Below are 21,240 nucleotides of genomic sequence, written 5' to 3' on the forward strand. Positions count from 1 at the left end.
GACCAATAAGGGAAAGCATACCGAACACCTTCTTCACTATCCTATCTACCTGTGACTCTACTTTCAAGGAACTATGAACCTGGTTTCCAAGTTCTCTGCTCAGTAACACTCCTAGGTCCTTACCATTAAGTGAATAAGTTCTGCTCTGATTTGCTTTTCCAAAATGCAGCACCTCACATTTATCTAAATTAAATGCCATCTGTCATTCCTCAGCCCATTGGCCCATCTGATCAAGATCCCATTTTACTCTGAGGTAACCTGCTTCATTTTCCACTACACCTCCAATTTTGGTGTCATCTGCAAACTTACGAACCATACCTCCTATATTCACATCCAAATCATTTAGATAAACGATAAAAAGCTGTGGACCTGACACCAATCTTTGTGGCACCTGACCACTGGTCACAGGCCTTCCATCTGAAACGTGTCCCACCACCACCCTCTGTCTTTACCTTGAAGCTAATTCTGTATCCAAATGGCTATTTGTCCCTCTATTCCACATGGTATAACCTGTCTACCATGAGGAACCTTGCCGAAGTCTTACAGAAGTTCTTCTAGATCACGTTGACTGCTCTGTCCTCATCAATCCAGTTCATTACTTCTTCAAAAGACTCAACCAAGTTAGTGAGACCTGATTTCTGTGCACAAAGCCATGTTGACTATCTCTAATCTGTCTATGCCTTTCCAAATACAAGTAAATTCTGACCCTGAGGATTCCCTCCATCCGTGGACACTATAGGTAATTTAGCATGGCCAATTCACTGAACTTGCACATCTTTGGATTGGGGAGGAAACCACAAAGACACAGGGAGAATGTGCAAACTCCATATAGACAGTCAACTGAGGATCAAATCAAACCCAGGTTCCTGGTGCTGTGTTGTAGCAGTGCTGACCACTCAGCCTTGTATCCACGGCTTTGCTATTACACCCCCAATAGAAACCATCACACACACCTGTTGTTGGAGTACTGGTGGAGCCTGATGTACTTGGAGGCACTGTTGTTGTTTCTATTCAAAAAAAGAATAATATTCAAAACCACAAAATCTCAAAATGATTCCTAAACAATCAACATTCTCAAGAAATCTGATACCAGTTATATTGTTTCTAGGAGAAACATTTAGCTTCCATCATATGCTTCACCATGAATTGGGCTTAATGTCAGCCTGAAGGGAGTAATGCATGTTCTCAATGAGGTTGCTGTATTTCAGAAAACCTTGCACTTGAATTAGCTTGTGGAATTTACTCAATGCAGGAATGAGAAATTTCAGTTACTAGGATAGATTGGAGAGGTTTGGAGAATTCTTCTCAGAGAGAAGACTGAGAGGAGAACTGATAGAAGTTTTGAAAATCATGAGTAAAATGGGATCATTTACATATATCTGAGAAGATAGATGGGACCTCAGTTTAATCTCATTGAAAATTCAGGACCTCTTACAATGCAGCACTCCCTCAGCACCTTATTGCAGTGGAGATTTGTATTTGGGTCCTGTCTCTTAAAGTATACAAAATAACGTTTTACTTGCTAACCGTCATATTACCTTACAATTACGGTTTACTGTTTACCTGTTCTTGTTATTGTTGAAGAAGATGTTGTTGTCAATGATATAAGTGGAATTGAAGTGGATGACACAGTTGTTTTCGCAGTTATGGTTGTAAACCCTGTTGTGATAAACAGACCTAAAATAACTCTGCAGTTCTACTCTAATCACAAAGTTAAAAATCACATAATATCAGGTCATAGTCCAACAGGTTTACTTGCAAGAACTAGCTTTCAGAGCGCTGCTCCTCAATCAGGTGGTTGTGGAGTATAAGGTTGAAAGACACAGAATTTATAGCGGAAGTTTACAGTGTAATGTAACTGAAATTATATCTTGAAAAAGACCAAATCATATTCTAGTGATGACAATTTTTAGTAGTGTTACTCAGTTCTCAGATGCATAAAACAAACATACCCTTGTATATAAAGCTCACAGTAAGGTATTATAAAAGATGTAAATACTATGTAGATGAGGGATACAATTGACACAGGAGAATTTCATGTTAGAAATTGAGTGACTCATAATACACAGATTCAGTTCTGGAATTAATGCTAAATGAGTTCACTAAAGCAGTTGAGCTTGGTCACTAAAGCAATGTGACATTATAATTGACTTCAGTGTACCCAGGTCAAGGGTGTCAGCAGGGTAGGAGTAGGTTTTACAATTGAAAACAGCCCATGAAAGATATGACTGTGTGTAGATGGTTGCAATCCTGAAGATTTCATCACTTGATATCCTCTCTCCATTGTCACACCCTCATGCTCCCCATTTAAGCATTCAAAATGTCTGTCCTCATGCAGCAAGCCTTCCACATCAATTGGAAAGAAAATGGATTGTTCATTACCCCATGTATTGTTCTGTGTTGTCACTCAAATTACCTGATCTTTTGCAGCTACAATAAATTTGTAAGTAATAGGAAAAGACTTGAAATAATTTTCTTTAAATGTTATTTGTTATTATGAAAACAGTAAATAGAATTAGAAGAACAGATAGTAAGAGTTTTATAAAATATTTAAAAATGCAAGCAGGTAGCAAAGCGATTGTTGATCCTATAGAAAACAGTCAAGGAATCTAATAATGGAAACTCGAGAGATGGAAGTTGACTTGAGGAGGTATTTTCCACCATCCTTCACCATAGAGGATTCAAGTAACATCCTAGACTGAACTGTCAATCAGGAAATGGAAAGGAGATAGGAACTCAAGAAAATAACGAACAGTGGAAAAATGTGACCAAGCAAATTGTTGGATTATAAATTGACAATGCTCCAGATTGTGATGGACTTCATCTTTAGATCATGAAGGAAGAGAACTGTGAAATAATTGATATGTGGATTTAACTTTCTAACATCTCCTAAATTCAGAAATGTTTCACCACATTAAAAAGAAAGTGTTATAACATTTTTATGCAAAAAATAAGGGAGACAGAAAGTGAGAACCGAAGGGATGTGCCAGTGAGAAATTGCTGAGCCCCATGGCTCACTGCACTCCAATTATCCATTTCAGAGTCAAACTGCACATCCACTGGAATAATATCTACTCATTTGAGCAAGTAAATGTTATTTAATTATTTGCAACAGAATGTGTTTTTATACTGAGTTTGAACTGTAGATCACATTCTTTTAAAACATTGAGTAGACTACTGCAACTGCTAATATTAATACTGAAGAATCAACAGGAAAAGCAAAACAGAGAATAGACATTTCACGTGTATCGAGCTAATATCTGAAGGCTGAGATGAAAAGCTACTTACGTTCGCATTGCGTAGCTCCATTGGTACACATGCTGGTATAAACGAAACAAATATTACAACAAGATACAAGTGCAAAGTACTTCACAAAATGTTGAACAATGAGGACTGAATAGGGATAGTCAGTGAGGTGTTGTGCGTGGGAAACCATATCTCACTATCTTGTTTGAGGTTTTTGAAGAAGTGACAAAGGGGATTGATGAAGGCAGAACAGTGAACTAGCCATTGGATACAAAATTGACTCGAAGGTAGGAGACAAAAGCTGGTGGTGTAGGGTTGATTTTCAGTCTGGAGGCCTGTGACCAGTGGTGTGCGCAAGGATCTGAGCTGTCTTCACTACTTTTGTCATTTATACAAATTATTTGAATGTGAACAAAAGAGTTATGTTTAGTAAGTTGCATAAAATGCTAAAACTGGTGCCATAGAGCCCTAGAGTCATATAGCACAGAAACAAACCCTTTGGTCCAGCCAGTCCATGCCGAACATAATCTCAAACTAAATGAGACCCACTTGCCTGCTCCTGGTCCATATCCCTCCAAACGTTTCCTATTCATGTATCCACAAAATGTCTTTTAAATGTTGTAATTGTGCTCACATGCACCACTTCATCAGGAAGTTCATTCCACATGTGAACAAAGGTACAACATTACCCAACCTCCAGTCATCAAACACCTCACCCATAGTTATGGTAAAACAATTGCCTCTTATGTCTTTTTTAATTCTCTCCTCTCAGATTAAGAATGTACTCCCTAGTCTTGAAATTTCTTATTTTAGGGAAAAGACAACTTCCATTAATTATATCTATATCTCTCAATATTTTGTAAACTTCTATGAGATTACCTCTCAACCTCCTACTCTTCATGAAAGAAGCCCCAGCCTATGCAGCCTTTGTTTCTAACTCAAAGCTTTCATACCCAGCAACATGCTAGAAAATCTCTTCTGAACCCTATTCAGCTTGATTATACCCTTCCTATAACAGGGAGACCAGAACTGGACACAGTATTCCTGAAGAGGCTTCATCAATGCCCTGTACAACCTCAATATAACATTCCATATTCTGAAGGGACTGAGCATTGAAGGCAAGCATGTCAAATGTGACACAAACTTTAAAGAATGTGTGCCTGCACCCCTGGGTTCCTCTGTTACACAACACTACCCAAGGCCCTATCATTACTTGTATAAGCCCTATCTTTGTTTGTTGTGCCATTCAATATCTGGCATTTATCTAAATTGATCTCCATCTGCCAATTGTCAGCTGATTGACCCATTTGATCAAGATCCCTTTGTTATCTTAGAAAACCTTCTTCACTGTCTACTATGCCACTAATTTTCATGTCATCTGCAAATGTACTAACCATGCCTTCTATATACTCATCCAAATTATCTATATAAATGACAAACAAAAGAGGACTCTGAACTGATCCCTGTGGAACACTGCTGGTCACAGGCCTCCAGTCCAAAAAGCAACCCTCCACCATTACTGTCTCTGGCCATTAAGTCAATTATGTATCCAAATGGCAAGCTCACCCTGAATCCCATTTGACCTAAATTTACTAATTAGTCTACCAATTAGAACCTTGTCAAAGACTTTGCTAAAATCCAAATAAACAATATCTACTGGTCTACCATCATCAAACTTTTTGATAACTTCCTCAAAAAACTTAATCAAGTTTGTGAGAGATGATTTTTCTCACACAAAACTATGCTAACTATACCTAATCAATTTTTACTTCTTTAAATGTCCATAAATCCTATCTTTTATAATTACATCCAACAATTTGCCTACAGCCGAAGTCAGATTCACAAGTCTATAGTTCCCGATTTCCCCTTACAACCTTTCTTAAACAAAGACACAACATTAGCCACCCTCCAGTCACCTGATCCGTTGTTAAAGTTAATTGGTCAGTAAAGAAGGTTACCTCAGACTACAATGGGATCTTGATCAGATGGGCCAATGGGCCAAGGAGTGGCAGATGGAGTTTAATTTAGATAAATATGACGTGCTGTATTTTTGAAAGACAAATCAGGGCAAGATTTATCCACTTAATTGCAAGGTCTTAGGGAGTGTGCCAAAAAAGAGACCTTGGAGTGCAGGTTCATAGTTCCTTGAAAGTGAAGTCACAGGTAGACAGAACAGTAAAGAAAGTGTTTGGTGTACTTGCCTTTTTTGGTAACTATATTGAATATAGGAGTTGGGAGGTCATGTTGCAGTTGTGCAGGACATTAGTTTGGCCGCTTGGAATACTGCATTCAATTCTAGTCTTCCTGCTATAGGAAAGGTGTTGTGAAACTTGAAAGGGTTCAGAACAGATTTACAAGGAGTTTGTCAGGGTTCGAAAGTTTGCGTTAGAGGGATAGGCTGAGTAGGCTGAGGCTATTTTCCCTGGAACATCAGAGGCTGAGGGGTGACCTTATAGAGGTTTATAGAATCATGAGGGACGTGGATAGGTTGAACAACTAAGGTCTTTTCCCTGAGGTGTGGGAGTCCAAACCCTGGAGGATGTAGGTTTAAGATGAGAGGAGAAAGATTTAAAAGGGATCTAAGAGGCAACCTTTTCACCTAGAGAGTGGTGTGTGTATGGAGTGAGCTGCCGAGGAGGTGGTGGAGGCTGGTACAATTAAAACATTTAAAAGGCATGGGTGTATGAATAGGAAGGGTTTAGAGGAATGTGGATCAAGTGCTGGCAAACGAGTCTAAATTTATTTAATATTTCTGGTTGGCAAGAATGAGTTGGATTGAAGGGTCTGTTGGCATGCTCTTTATCTCTATTACTCTATAATAAATAGATACAAACCAGGAAGGAAAAAGCAAAAATAAAATTGAAGCCTCTGCAATCACAAGTAGAGGTGAGGTTGGTGGGAAGCTTTTAAATTCAAGAGAGAGGGAAAAAGGAAGAATTGCTAAAACACGAAAAGTTCGTAAGGACTGACAGGTCAGGTGCTAAAGCTGTGGTGCAGGGAACAAGGAACAACAAATAGGCTGGTCTTGGAAAACCAGAAAACAAGCAAAAGTATAAACTGCAGAAGAAAACCACCGAAATAGATAGAAGAATAGATTATAGTGGAATTTGAAAGATGGAGTAAAGGTAGCAACATTGATCTTATGGTCAACAACAGGGTCATTACTTTAATTGGGACAGCATTGTAAATGTATTTTGTATTTAATTATCAAAATATCCATTTTATAATCAATTCTCTTAATTTGAAATGCATAAAATTGATTTTTCTATTATTAAAGTGGTTCACTATATGAAATGTCCTTCTACAATTAATCAAAATCTGTGCTGTAACTGAGGCACAGGATAAGGGTATACATCAGGGACCAATAATAAGGTGTCAGGATTCGAAAGTGCCCACAGTGTTCAAGTCGTGGGTGAGATCCTGTATTTGGGAGCCAAGGCATCAGGCAGCACTAAGACCCATCCCTTGTGTCTCTGTTCCTGATGTCAATCACGAGCATAACTGGATTTGAGCTGATCTGGTTGTGGTTAAATGAAAGATATCCCCTGAAATAATGTTAACTTATTAAGGATTGTTCTTTACAAAATTTCCAAGTGAATGATTTCATAGTTAAAGAATGTAAAAACCCTGACGCATTGCAATTACGATTTTGCTTTCAGAATTTGAATAGTGATCAAGTCAAATAACTGTGTTAATCTGGAAACTGTACCATTTTTCACAGGCATTCCATGTTATTTCACCAGGTTGCAGTATTCTTCCATCGTAATAACAAGTGCATTGGGGGAGTGTAACACACTTCATTGTATTTTCATCCAAATAAGGAGCATTGTCTGGGCATTTGGCATAACACCCTAAAACAGTACAAAGTAAATTCAACAAGAAGATAAACAGAAAATGTGTGAATGCTGGACCTCTCAATTAGAAGTAGAAAATAATTAATCCGTTAGTTAGACACCAAAATATATTTGTCCTATTATGTTAGAAAACACACTCAGACCGTTGAGTGGTTTCCAAGAGGCACTGAAAGACAAATCAGGCAAGTGCTAAAGTTGGGATGTATGAGTTTATGATTTATGCTTCTTGTATGGAATGGGATTGCAAAAAGCTAAAAAAAAATCTTCATTTTGAAAGATTGACTTCTAGAAACTGAAATTTTTAACCTTTCTTAAAGGTGCAAACTGAATGGGGGAAATTTAGTTAATCAATTATTATTGCAACAGAAATTACAGTCTACAATCACAATACAGTCTCTTCTGATATAACACGATGGTTCCATTCCTGTGTGACAACACGTTCTAAGAAAATCAGGGGACAGCAGCACCATTTAAGCCAATGGGCCCGGAATCGCAATATATCCAATACGGTTCAGGAACGTTTGCGTTCTACAAATAATGATCTAAATTTTTCAATCGCATCATAGCCAATTCGCATTGAAGAAATGTTACAGCAGAACCGATTATAAGAAAATAAATTTTTAGGAATATGTTTTGATGCAATATGATGGGAATACAACCTTCAAGATTTGCAGATAACTTCTTTGCGAGGGAATGATCTGAGCAGGTTTTTGTTGTCAGTGTTCCACATGGCTGATAATGCCAACTGCATTCACCAGGAGCATTGTAATAATCACAAAACACAGCTGTAATGTGAAACAAAACCTATTAAAATTTGCTCATAAGTCATTTACATAATCTTAAAATCAAGCACAATTTGAATCATCAATACAAAGTACAAGCTAGCTTGAATTTTATCAAGGAGGAAGTTGATTTCTCCAACTAAGCCAAAATTGTACTGAAGCTCCACATTCTGGAAACCTTGCCTTCTCACTGACTGGATAAAGGTTGTAGTTCGCACACCTCGGGATAATGGAGGCAGCTGCAGATACAAATGTACAATTGCCTTTAAACAGATTCAATTTTCACTTGCTGGATGCTCAAAACACAAGTTGTGTGCATTGCGCTTTTCATGTAAACGTTTACATTTACTCATGCTCTTTGGACAGGATCCAAGGGCACCTTTGGGAATGTTGAAGTGCCCTTTGGGTGAAGTCAAGTTTAGGATTGTTAAACATAAAGGTGAATGTTTGCAAAAGTGTGAGTAAACTCTCAAGACAGTTAAATCCCCTGACCTTTAAATTTAAAACAAAACAGTTTCCAATTTAAAAGAAAGTCAGTTCTTGCATTTTACGATGCTTATTGGCATAAACTTATGGGCCTTACACTTTGATTCTTTGTAACAATGTAAACAGAAATATCAACTTACGACACAGGTCTGGAGTTCTCCAGCGAATGCAAACATCAACCTTGTTACAAGCTTCCGCATATACTGCTACTGCGGTACAGAAACCCAGATATTTTCCCTCCAAGTCACAAGCACAAGCTTCTTCGACACAAGCTTCATAGTATGGAGTTGGGTTAACCTGATAAAGTACCATAGGATCAGAAATCACTGGAGCTTTTTGTAAGAGTTACACATTTCTTTATAATTGTTCATCACTTTACCTTTTTATGGCAAGCTTGAAAGACTGCACTATTGATTATGTTGCATCTCTTCTGAGCCCAGGCTAAACAATATGGATTTCTCTCACAAGGGAATGTTTGATTCACTGTATTAGAGCAGGACTGTGATGTCTTCCAACTGTTGCCAAGCTCCACAGGACTGGTCACCACATAGTTCCACTTTGTTTTCAAATCATCTTCAATGTCATCATTGAAATTTCCACAAAGGCCACAAACTTTATTCTTAAAGACACATGAAAATAGTTAAACCAATAATTACTATTTATTAAACTATAATAAATGTTCCATCGTACTTTCCAAGGTAACCCAAGAAATAATAGCCTCAAATTAATTTTGCATCTTGTCTTTCTGATTTCAGGTATGTAATATAATTTTGAATGCAAAGCATTTACTGTAAGTATAATTCAATAATAGTTTTTAGTGATAGCCAGCTTTGAGAAGCTTTGTAGCTCAGGTTGAGGTTTTGGATGTAAGTTTGCTCACTGAGCTGGGAGGTTTGTTTTCAGAGGTTTCATCACCTTCTAGGTAACATCATCAGTGAGCCTCTGGATGAAGCACAGGTGGTATGGCCCACTTTCTCTTTATATGTTTAGGTTTCCTTGGATTGGTGATGCCATTCCTGGAGTAATGTCACGTCCTGTTCTTTTTATCAGGGGGTGGTAAATGGGATCCAAGTCAATGTATTTGTTGATAGAGTTCCAGTTGAAATGATATGCTTCTAGGAATTCTCATGCATGTCTCTGTTTGGCTTGTCCTAGGATGTATGTGTTGTCCCAGTTGAAGTGGTGTCCTTCCTCATCTGTGTGTAAGGATACTAGTGAGTGTGGGTCATGTCTTTTTATGGAGGCTCCCTGAAGATGTTACCTAGTATGGTGACGACACGTCTGAAAACAAACCTTCCAGCTCAGTGCGTAAACTTACATCCATTTTTTGTAATGCTGAACAATACTGTTTCAACCTATAATGGCTCTGTTTTACATTCTCATGCTTTTGTTCCCAACACCTTAGCCTCAGGCCCAGTGCTTCAAGTACTTGCCTTTGATCTGTTTGTTTCCCACCTTGGTCTCCAGCTGCACCATGAATCACCTCCCTGTCATCTTAAAGTCTTAGTTTCCTGCCACTCATTCTCATTTCAACAAACTCATTTCTCACTTCTGAACATCATGTGAAAACATGTTGTCCTCAACCTTTGAAACTACTCTATTTTGTATAGCTACCATTCTGCTTGCTTTTTTTTTACACTGTTGAATGATTTAACTCCTCATTCATATGTAAATGATTATATATTGTCCAGCTGGCACTGGACTTCCTTTTTATATTTTTCTATCATTTTTCCACACGTAAATAGATAAATATTGCCCAGATATTTCTTAGAGTGTTCCTTGCAGCCAATTCTCTAATAGAAACTCTCGAAATATCTCCATCTTTCCCTCATAGTATTTTCACTGTGGTTCGGTAACTTTAGATAAACACAGTACATAAGCCGTTCTTGTCATAGAAGTTCATAAAGTCTCACAATTACTTCCAGTTTCTGATTATGTTTTCTGTATTGATGAACTGATGTGAGGGAGTGGTTATGAATGTCCAGGCTTTACTTACCTTCCACTTTGCATCCAGTGTGACTGACAGTCTTGTACGTTTGTCCCATATCACAGTAATCCCATTAGAAAATCTCAGGACTAAATAGAGCCCAACAGTGTGAAGTGTGTAGAGATTATCTGTGCACTGCGTTTTCCCAAGGGACACCTCAGTTACTCTATTCCCACTCAAGAGAATTAGTTCTCGATCCTGTAAGAAAATAAAGGAATTCATAATGTAATCACTTCAGATTAGCTCATGTACCAAAATACCCAATATAACCCAAAGTTATAAATCAAAATAGATACCTCAAATATAATCCTGATATTCCGTGAACAGGTCACTCCATTTTCACAGCAGGGAACACTCTCCGCCAGTATTTGGAATGTACCGATTGCTCGTTGACATTGATCCTAAAATTAAATTGACTTGAGTGAAATTTCGCATTAAAATCTTGGCATGAAATCTGGGATGCATGCCAGCTGATCAATTCAAATGTAATTCGTAACTTGTTAACTAAAGAAAAACATTCATGATGACATCTGACCTTTATCTTTCTAACCATAGCTAAAGAGGCAGCTATCACACTTTTGCTTCCTGTTCCTATGCTCCCCATCTTCTCCCATGTGAAGGATCCATCCTTAGCTCCTCTGTTTTCTCCTCTACAAGTTGACTCATTATTGCTTTCATCCAAAACACAGTGACTGGAAATCAATGGGGCCTGCCAGTATAGGAATGAAGGGGAGCATGTGGTGGGAGGGAGATGGCAGAAGAGCCAATGATATACCTGCTTCCAATTGCTCATGTCAGAAAATTCTTTGGGAAATTGTTGTGGCTGAGGGGACGTCGTTGCAGAAATCACATCCATTTATGGCTGGATGTCAATTAGGTTTATTAATGAACCACTTAAATCCAATAATGCCTCCTCTTTCTAGCAGTTAATTGTGGCTCAGAGTTTCCTCTGTACCCATCTGCATTGAAGTTGTGCTGACTTTTCTGATGAATAACCAAGGAATTGTTCCAGGTTTCCAGACAGTTGAATGAACCCTTGACACTGAAACTAAGTGTTCCAGTTTTAGTTACCACACTAACACTAATGAAAACCAGCTCTTACTCACCAGTAACTCTCTGGAACACTCTACTGCCTTTAAGTTCTCAGACTGCGTATCTGATATTCCACATGGATTAGCAAAATATTTTCAGCTAATTATTCAGAAATCATAAAGTTTCCCTATTTTTCTCAGCTCCTTAACCAATATCTGAGGTTGAATTGTGCTTTTCTCAAACCTAATGCTGCATTTGATCCAGAAGTGAGTTTTGTGGTCACATGCTCACACCATAACCCCTATCTCCACTTCCAGAACTTCACCTTACATCATTGTTGCCTCAGCTCCGCTTCTGTTGTCATCTATAGACTTCCTGTCCAGCCTGCCACATGCAGCCTTTGTAAACTTGAGGTGAATCTAAAGTATGCTGCACATTCTGAAAGTGCAACAAATCACACCATAAAACCCTGTGCTTGCTGAGCTGGGTCGAATACCTTTGGACGCAAGTATAATACCCTTGTAATCATAAAGTACCAGGGAAGACTTGCTGAAACCTCACCTCAGCAAGACAGCAATGTCTGCAGGAGTAATGAGGAAAACATGGTTGAGGTAAAAATATTTGAACTAACAATATTAAATTATCAGCAATGGTTCCAATGTACCCAGTATCACAGTCATAACAGACTTTAGACAACAGAAGTTCTTTGAGGTTGTTACGTATATAAATGCAAAATGTGATATTTTGGAATACACTCAAAAGCATTTCTGCTGATACAAATGTAATTACATAACATGGATGTGCATAACACATAGAACAAATTATCTTCCTATTGGCTCTCTTCTCTACCCCTCGACAACAGCCATTTATTGTCCATCATTGAATATTACTACCATCATTACATTTTTGACTTGGTTTCAAATTGCATCAAGGTGATTAAATAATTATAGTGTTTGCCAGTGAATACTAATTACACAGCACATTTGTACACATCCATGAGATCTGAGCTTCACTGACAATACCAACATTTATTGCTACTTGCTCTTGGAAAAATGATGTCCGACTACTTTTGTGAATAACTGAAGTCCATGCTTTTGTAAGCACATTTCCTGTTATTATGGACTCATTAACCTTACACATTCATATTCAAAATTTTCTAAGCAATTCTATAGAAGGTACAGCTGAAGGATCATAAAAAAAACCAAGAGAAATACATGATAAACTAAGTTAGAGTGACCAGTTAATTAAGAAGATGTTCCATTGGCAGGAAAGTTGAGGATCCAAGAGCACAGCCTTAGAGTAAAGGAAGACCTCTTAGAATGAAGATAAGGAGAAATTTTCACAGCCAGAAAGTGATAAATCTGTGGAATTCATTGTCTCAGAAGGTGTAGAGGACAAGTCATTGAGTATATTTAAAACAGACATAGATAAGTTCTTGAATGCCCAAGGGGATCAAAAGTTGCAGGGAAAAAAGCAGGAAAAACCTATCAGCCATAATTGAATGGCGAATCAAAATCAATGGGCCAAATGACCAAATTTCTGCTCCTCTGGTCTTATGGTCTTATGGATTATTAAACGTGACTCACTATAATTTACCTCGACAATGGCATATTCACAGTTCCCATCATAGCGGTATCTTTTTCCATCAAACGTTATGTGGTGACCATCTCCATAAACTAGGCAGGTCTTTGGACATGAGCGATCAGTACATGTCCATAAACCACCTTTGCATAGGCTGCAATATGAAAGGTACAGATTAATGTTGTTATAGCGTCATAGAGATGTACAGCACAGAAAAAGATATCCAGATATCCTAAATTAATCTAGTCCCACCTGCCAGCATTTTGTCCATATATCTCGACATCCTTCTTATTCATATACCCATCCAGATGCCTTTTAAATGTTGTAATTTTATCTGCCTCCACCATTACCTGTGGCAAATCACTCCATACACACACCACCCTCTGCATGAAAAAGGGGTCCCCTTAGGTCTCTTCTGTATCTTCCCCCATCACCCTAAATCTATCCCCTCTGGTTTTGACTCTCCTACGCTGAGAAAAAGACCTTGCCTATTCACCATATCCATGCCCCTCAGGGAAATTGCCTATTCAGCCTTTCCCTACCGCTCAAGACTTCTAACCATGGCACCATCCTTGTAAATCTTTTCTGCATGCTTTCAAGTTTCACAACATCCTTCTTAAAGCAGGGAGGCCAGAATTGCACACAGTATTCCAAAAGTGGCCTTACCAATGTCCTCTCAACCCCTATATTCAATGCACTGACTAAAACGTCAAGTGTACCAAATGCCTTCCCTGTCTACCTTGCAACTCTGCTTTCAATGAACTATGAACCTGCAATCCAAGGCCTCTTTGTTCAGCAACACTCCCCAGGACAATACTATTAAATGCATTAGTCCTGCTTTGATTCGCCCTCCAAAATGCAGCACCTCACATATATCTAAATTAAACTCCATCTGCACCTACTGGGCATGTTGGCTCAACTGATCAAGGTCCCATAAATTCTGAGATAACCTTCTTCGCTGTCCACTACACCACCAACTTTGGTGTCATCTGCAAAGTTAATAACCATTCCTCCCATGTTCACATCCAAATCATTTATTTCATCAAATTTGTATAGTTAGTTCATGTAGTTTCATTATATTCGATTGCAATATTTATGCAAACTCACCAGTCATTGCAGTCACTTTTGATTGTTTCTCCTGAACTGAAGACTTCACCACCGTATGAACAAGGACACGCTTCTGGTAAAATGCATTTTCCCTTGTAATCTTCCACCAAACCTTCAGGACACACACAGCCAGGGACACAAGGATTTGGCTACATAAAAGAGAATACACAATGTGTCAACTGGCAGTGTTGGTGATGTAGATGTACAGGATGAATGGATTAATCATCATGTAGGTGAAACATTAGGTCATATTTCCATTATTTATTGTGATAAAAAATACAGTCAGAAGTTGCATGAAGCCGCAATCTTTTGCTCTTTGCGTTACAATTTTCATTGGAAGTCTCAGAACATTAGATACAATTCTATAGCATCTAGAATTGATCATTTCATACATTATGTGATTGATCCTGTCAAAAATAATTGCCTCAGGACATTCTTCAACCCACTGGGCTATAAATTAAGACATAGGACAATCACCTGATGAAGGTGTGGCACTTCAAAGTTAGTGAGCTTCCAATTACACCTGTTGGATTATAACCTGGTGTTGTGTGAGTTCTCACTAAGAAAAGCAAAGTTTAAGTTTAGGGTCACTTACGCAAGGCATGTTTTGGGTTTGACACGTCTTTCTACATTTTGTAGTATTCTGACAGTCTGAAAATATTTTTGATCCACAATCTAAATAAAAGAACAGTACCACATTTTGTGTAAATTATTACTTTATACATTGATTTTAATTTTAAATATTATCTCCTAATCATTTTAAAAGAGATTGAAAACAATTATTTACCTTTTATTTCAGATGGGTCTCGCTCATCCTCAAAGCAGGAAGGAACTCCATCGACACAGTTACTGAGAGAAAAATTGAACTTGGTTTGATCAAAGTCGTTTGTTCTTAATATTTGATACTGAGCCAAGCAAAATTAAAGTACTCACCAGCTAACTCCGTTAACAGTAATAGCGTTGTCTTTTTGCACAATCAAGCCACCAAAATAACATGGGCATTCTGATTTGCTCACACATGCTCCTTTCTCATTCATGTACTTTCCCTCAGGGCAACCACAACCATCAACTGGAACATCTTGAACCTGACATGTGATATCAGGCTTTGACAGATATCTGCAGGTACGGTTACAGGCTGTCATATTATACTGGAAAACCTGAGTGCTCGGGCAGGTTACCTCTACAAAACAAACAGGAAGGGCTCCACGTCAGCCAATTTATTTCAACTACATGTCCTCTGTGCAGAATACTGCAAAATATATTGTTAATTAAGCAAAATATATTTATAAATGATAAAATGCAATTTTTTTATCCCAACCACAGATTTATTTTTTTAAAATATGGCAGCAGTATTTTTTGTACATGTAGCAAGACTTTGGTCTCGTTCTTTAGTTGAAACCTTGTTAGTACGGAATGAAATTATGATAAATATGATTGAGATTTTATTTCTAAAGGTATCACACCATTACTGTTACTTCCTTTTATGACAGATAATATTAACATGATGTGGAGGTGCCGGTGTTGAAGTGGGATGGATAAAGTCAGAAGTCAGACGATACTAGGTTATAGTTCAACAGGTTTATTTGAAGTCACAATCTTCTGAGTGCTAAACCAGAGGTGAATCTGACAAAGGTGCAGCCATCTGAAAAGTTGTGATTTCAAATAAAACTGTTGGACTACAACCTGGCGTCAAGCAACGTCTGACATAAATTTGACAATAATAATATCATTAAGCTTACTTATTTAAAAAGGAAGAAAGCTGTTTCTTGTATTGTTTTTTGTATTGGTTCCTCTCAGATCCGCTAAACTTTTAATCCATCCTCAGTATGTCAAAATACACTAATTTCAAACCTTTTTTTTACAATAAAATGCAAGAAATAGGAAAAGGTATAGACCATTTGACCCCTTGATGCTGATCTGCCTTAGCAGTATGATCTTGGCTGATCATTTACAGTTTCACTTTCCTGCCCAATCCCAAATATTCCTTTACTCCCCAAGAGATCAACATGCTTCACAGTCTCAGTTTCAAATATAATGTATGATGGAAAACCTACAAACATCTGGGGTAGACAAATCCAATGATTCACAAGAATTTGAGGTAGCAACAAGTCTCCTCAAATAATATAAAAGTAGAAAGTGCTGAAAAAGAGTCATATCAAACTCAAAACCTATCTGCTCCTTATTCCCATAGCTGCCGAGTTTCTCTCCCACTTTCTCATTTCTTTTTATATTTCAGATTTCTAGCATCTGCAATATTTTGTTTTTATTTGAAAGTCATTCTCATTTCAGTTCCAAATGAATAGCCCTTTTATCCGAGACTGCCCATCAATGTTCCACATTCTGCAACCAAAAGAAATAAACTGTCCGGGTCCTCCATGTTTACACAAGAAACATTTCTGATCCTCTCGCCCTAAACCTATGCCCCCTAGTATGGACCCCCTTACACCAGGGAAAAGACCTTGTCTATTTACCCTATCCATGCCCCCTGTGATTTTATAAACCTCTGTAAGATTCTACTCGAAGAAGCTTTTATGTTTTACAATGAAAGGGGAGTGGCCAGTTCTCAGCTTAACTCTGGTTTGGTTTTAGCAGTCTAGCTGTTTTGCAGTTGCTGGCCAAGTTTTAGCTGGGAACCCAGAGAGGCTGCTGGACCCAAAGAAGCAGGGCAATACTGATCCTGTCTGTCTGACATCTCTCCTGTAAAATCCTGTGTTTGCTTTTACCTTTTTAAAACAAGGGAGTGTTTACAGGGATGTTGCAAGTATTTGGAACAGCATCATTAACTTGCGTTAGAGTCGATTGGGTTTTCAGATAAGTTATGTTATTATATAATCTGTTCTCTTTTGTTCGTATATAAATAAATTCGATTTTTTTTAAACCAAGTGCTTGGGCCAACTGCATCACTCCTGGTATAGACACATTTCACCTGCTAGAAACGTGAAGATTAGATTACTTACAGTGTGGAAATAGGCCCATCGGCCCAACAAGTCCACACTGGCTCTCTGAAGAGCAATTCACCCAGACCCCTACATTTACCCCTTCACCTAACACTACGGGGAATTTAGCATGGCCAATTCACCTTACCTGCACGTTTTGTTTTGGACTGTGGGGGGGAAAAATAGAGTACCCAGAGGAAACCCATGCAGACATAGGGAGAATGTGCAAACTCCACACAGACAGTTGCCTGAGGCAGGAATTGAACCCAGGTCTTTGGTGCTGTGAGGCAACAGTGCTAACCACTGAGCCATCATACCACCCATCTGGGTGGAAAGGTCTGGGCTACCTTCTTGAAATGTTTTGAGGCCTGGTCCATAACAATCTAGCTTGATTGTGTTTTCATATTATTGGGGAGAGTTCGGTGACAACAATAGTAATCAGATTGTAAGGCAATTGTGGGACCCTCTTGCGGCACAGTGGTGATGTCCCTATTCCTGGAGTGGGAAAGACAGTTCCAAGCCTACCTTTTCCTGACGTCTGTCATAGTATCAGGGGATCCTCTTGTGGTGTAGTGGTATTGTCCCTACACTTGGGCCAAGAGCCCCAGTTTCGAATCTTATCTACTCCAGAGGTGTGCAATAACATCTCTGAATAGATTGATTAGAACAATAGTTTAAAGTGATTACGTACTCTGGGATTTTTTTGTCTTTCACAAAAGAAGGAGAAAAGGATTGAAGCTTAAAGCTTTATCTAGTGTTGCAAGGGCTTGGAGACAGACATCATTAACTCTTACGTACAATTTAAGAGCTAAAACCAAAGTCTTAATATAAATAAATTAGCCCACTATTAAAATATTGATGAATTGTCATTCAAAGATAATATTCCTTACTGATAAAGACTGTGGAAGTAGGATTATTTGCAGCTTTCAACACAAATATTGAAAGTGATTTTTGTTTGGATAAAGGCAACAACAAATTGCTATTTATAAAACACATTTATTGTGATAAAACATTCCACTGTTCTTCAGAAGAATGCTATAAAGTAATATTTAACAGTAAATTAAATAAGAAGCTGTTAGGACAGATGGCCAAAAATTGATTGGGGAATAGGTTCTAAAGAGGAATGAAGGAAGACAGATAGAAAGGCAGGAAGGTTTATGGAAAGAATTTCTGAGCTCAAATGATGGCTGAAGGCACAGCCAGAAACAGTGGAGCAAAAAAAGTAGAACAATGATGTTCAAGTGATGAGAATTAGAGGAACACAGCTCAAGGGTAATGGAACAATGATGGGAAATTGGAGTCAAGGTGCAAATTTAGCATGATCTACTTGAATGCCCAAGAAGATCTGAGGAGATGAACACTGCTCTCCTCTTCTGAATGCTATTTTGTTACATCTATATCTGATTATAACATGTCATGTGATTACAAACCACTTACTGCAAATTGATCTTCTCCAGCTATTCACAATGACGCCTTTAGCAGCACAGGCATGAGCATAACCTCCCAATGCAGCACATATGCAATCAGTGACATTCTCACAATTACATGAAGCAACCTTGCACATCTAAAATATGCAACAAAATAAAAATACATTGATGTAAATAACCACTTTTAATATCACCATTGCAGATGTCATTGTGATTTAAATGCTGCACACAGAATAAATGTCCTTTTATTTAAATTGATTAATACTTTTCCAGAAATATAACATTAATAACTCTGAATTATATTGAAATGATTAAGAAAATTAATCTGTAAATTTCTGCCCAGTAGACAAAATTGATTTGCTAAAATAATGGGAACATGGTACATCTGAATGTCTAGGAGCACAATCTGACTTGTGCACCTAAACATTACAAAATATGTTACATACATTCTAAGGAGCTATTGTTTCTCTTAAGACCCATTGCCAATAATACTTCATTCGAAACTGACAGGACACAGCACAATATCCATACTGAGTGTCTCCTATTTAAAAGCTGTGCTGGATTTGTGAGCAAGAAGAAAATTCTATTCCAAGGATGTGACTGTCAACTTAGTAAACTAAACATAATTTCAAAGAAAATTTTGACATTTATTTTAATTGTGATATATTATCTTTCCAAACGATTGTACAGAATTCTGACATACTTCATAATATTTAGCAAAATCCACTACAGAATGGCAGGCAGCAAAGGCACCCAAAGGATCTTTTAAATAGGCACACTCCTGTTTGATATAGATTCCTGAAAAGAAAAAAAAAGATATGATTATAGAAAATGGAAAGGGTTGGGATATGTGCTGCATAACCTTTTATTTTCACATGTATAATGTCAATTTTGCTTCATTTGTTTGAGTGCTGAAAGGGATGGCTACTAGTGGACACACTTTCATTGCTATTTTAATCCAGTGCTTGTGTCAGATGCAGTCAAGAGAAACTTTAGATTCACAAGTTACTTGCTGAACCCTCTTTGCCTTAACTCTGAGCCAGTCAGGTCATCAAATATCGATATAAACTAAGCCTGTGTCCGGGGTTAAGTCACATGATGTGATTTCCATGAGATTTCAAGAAGCATCAGGAGTTTAATTATTTTTCAACAGATTGTATCGAAAATACTGTTTGTTCATATTTATATTCAAAAATAACCTTCCTCGATTGTTACATTTGAGCTAATTTCATTTATGTATTTCAATCTGCATTCTGGAAATTATGGACAATGAAAAACTTCAAAAATAAATAAATTTAGCTCAATCTACAAGAAATAAAAATATTTTCTTCAGGGAATGTTACTCCGATAATCTAAAAGTCTAAGAGTTTGAAGGGAAATTTTAAGAAATTTCCCCTAACCTTATACCAATTGATTGAATATAAATTCCGGTACAAGAAAATTAAACTTGAAATTAAGACAGAGTGAAATGATATATTTCCAAAACAAAAGCCCTGAAATAAACAGCCTTCGAGCAATGCGTTTCATTCTCCTGCCTTCTTGTACATTGTTCATTGTTCATTCTCAAATATTCATCTAATTCCCTTTTGCCTAGATTTTGCCGAGAGGTGCGAGGGTGGAATGAAGGACTGCTGAGAAGGTGAGTATTTCAAAGGCATCTGAATGAGTACATGAATAGAAAGGGTTTAGAGGAATATGAGCCAAAACCAACCACGAAACTCACTGTAGATCACTTCACAAATCCCTTGAGATTCCAATCCCCAGTTTCTGTCTGATTATTGGAGTGAATGGATTTTCAATCAATTCAAAATTTTGATGTGCATAAAAGCAATGAGATCAACTTTTGATGCCGATTCAAAGAATGAGAGAGGCTGCTATTTGTGAATGGAGTGAACTCAGACAGGATGAGGAACAAAAAAACCTCTTAAAGAAAGAGAAGTTATTTGACCACTTTGAAGATTCCATTCAAACCTACCAATTTCTGAATGGACACAGGCAGGATTCACTTGTGATGAAGGGCAATTCTCACTTTCTCTCCAAGAGTCAGCAAAAGTCAAATATGTGTACTCCACGATGCCCTGGTTATTTAGAAAGTCATCATCTGCATTGTGATTGAAGGTTCCACATAAACCTGGAGATAGAACAGCACAGGCCATTATAAGGGAACTGTTATGGTCAGATGTAATCTGCTGTGATAGTTAAATATAATTCAGCCAATTTCATGAAGAATCCACACTGACCATCCAAAGAGTAACCCACCCAGACCCATTTCCCTCCAACTAATGCACCTAGCACTATGGACAATTTAGCATGGCCAATTCACCTTAACCTGTAGAAGGAAACCCACACAGACAGAGGGAGAATGTGCAAACTTCACACAGACAGTCACCCAAGGCTGGAATTGAACCTGGGAGCTATAGTACTGTGAGGCAGCAGTGCTAACCACTGAGCCACCATGCACCCCAAATCTTTGAAAGGTTACACAAGAATGTATTCGTTTTGTCTAAACAAGGAGATTTTAGCCTAACTTGATCATTGGGAATTTGTAGGGACCAGAACGATGCTGGTTTCAGACCCAGTCACTGGAGTGTACTATTTAGTGGAATGTTGTACCTTTGGTGGTTCCATTGGCACTTTTGGGCAGTGAGGTGTAAAGTTGCATGATGGGATGTATCTGTATTTGCATTTTCAACCCAGACTTTGTTGATACTTGAAGGACTATTGAAGACTGGAAAAATATTGTTATATCACCTGTAAATAAAGGAGAGATTAACTTCTTTTATAACTACTGTTTGTTAATCT

At 37.9% G+C, this 21,240-nt stretch overlaps 1 protein-coding gene across 1 annotated transcript in view; it reads right to left on the minus strand.

Moving 5' to 3' along the window:
- LOC132826613 (mucin-19-like) overlaps positions 1 to 13,264 on the minus strand; it is a 93,017-nt gene extending 79,753 nt beyond the window's left edge. The window contains exons 1-11 of the mRNA XM_060842568.1: positions 13,221 to 13,264; positions 12,984 to 13,122; positions 10,652 to 10,756; positions 10,365 to 10,553; positions 8,748 to 8,987; positions 8,509 to 8,665; positions 7,760 to 7,885; positions 6,956 to 7,097; positions 3,289 to 3,320; positions 1,564 to 1,659; positions 954 to 1,007 (exon numbers count right to left, since the gene is read on the minus strand). Coding sequence (XP_060698551.1) covers positions 954 to 1,007; positions 1,564 to 1,659; positions 3,289 to 3,320; positions 6,956 to 7,097; positions 7,760 to 7,885; positions 8,509 to 8,665; positions 8,748 to 8,987; positions 10,365 to 10,553; positions 10,652 to 10,756; positions 12,984 to 13,122; positions 13,221 to 13,264 — 1,324 coding nt within the window. The remainder of the gene's footprint in view (positions 1 to 953; positions 1,008 to 1,563; positions 1,660 to 3,288; positions 3,321 to 6,955; positions 7,098 to 7,759; positions 7,886 to 8,508; positions 8,666 to 8,747; positions 8,988 to 10,364; positions 10,554 to 10,651; positions 10,757 to 12,983; positions 13,123 to 13,220) is intronic.
- Between the last annotated feature and the right edge of the window lie 7,976 nt (positions 13,265 to 21,240).

The sequence above is a fragment of the Hemiscyllium ocellatum genome, chromosome 23 (assembly GCF_020745735.1).
Source record: "Hemiscyllium ocellatum isolate sHemOce1 chromosome 23, sHemOce1.pat.X.cur, whole genome shotgun sequence".
Lineage (NCBI taxonomy): Eukaryota > Metazoa > Chordata > Chondrichthyes > Orectolobiformes > Hemiscylliidae > Hemiscyllium > Hemiscyllium ocellatum.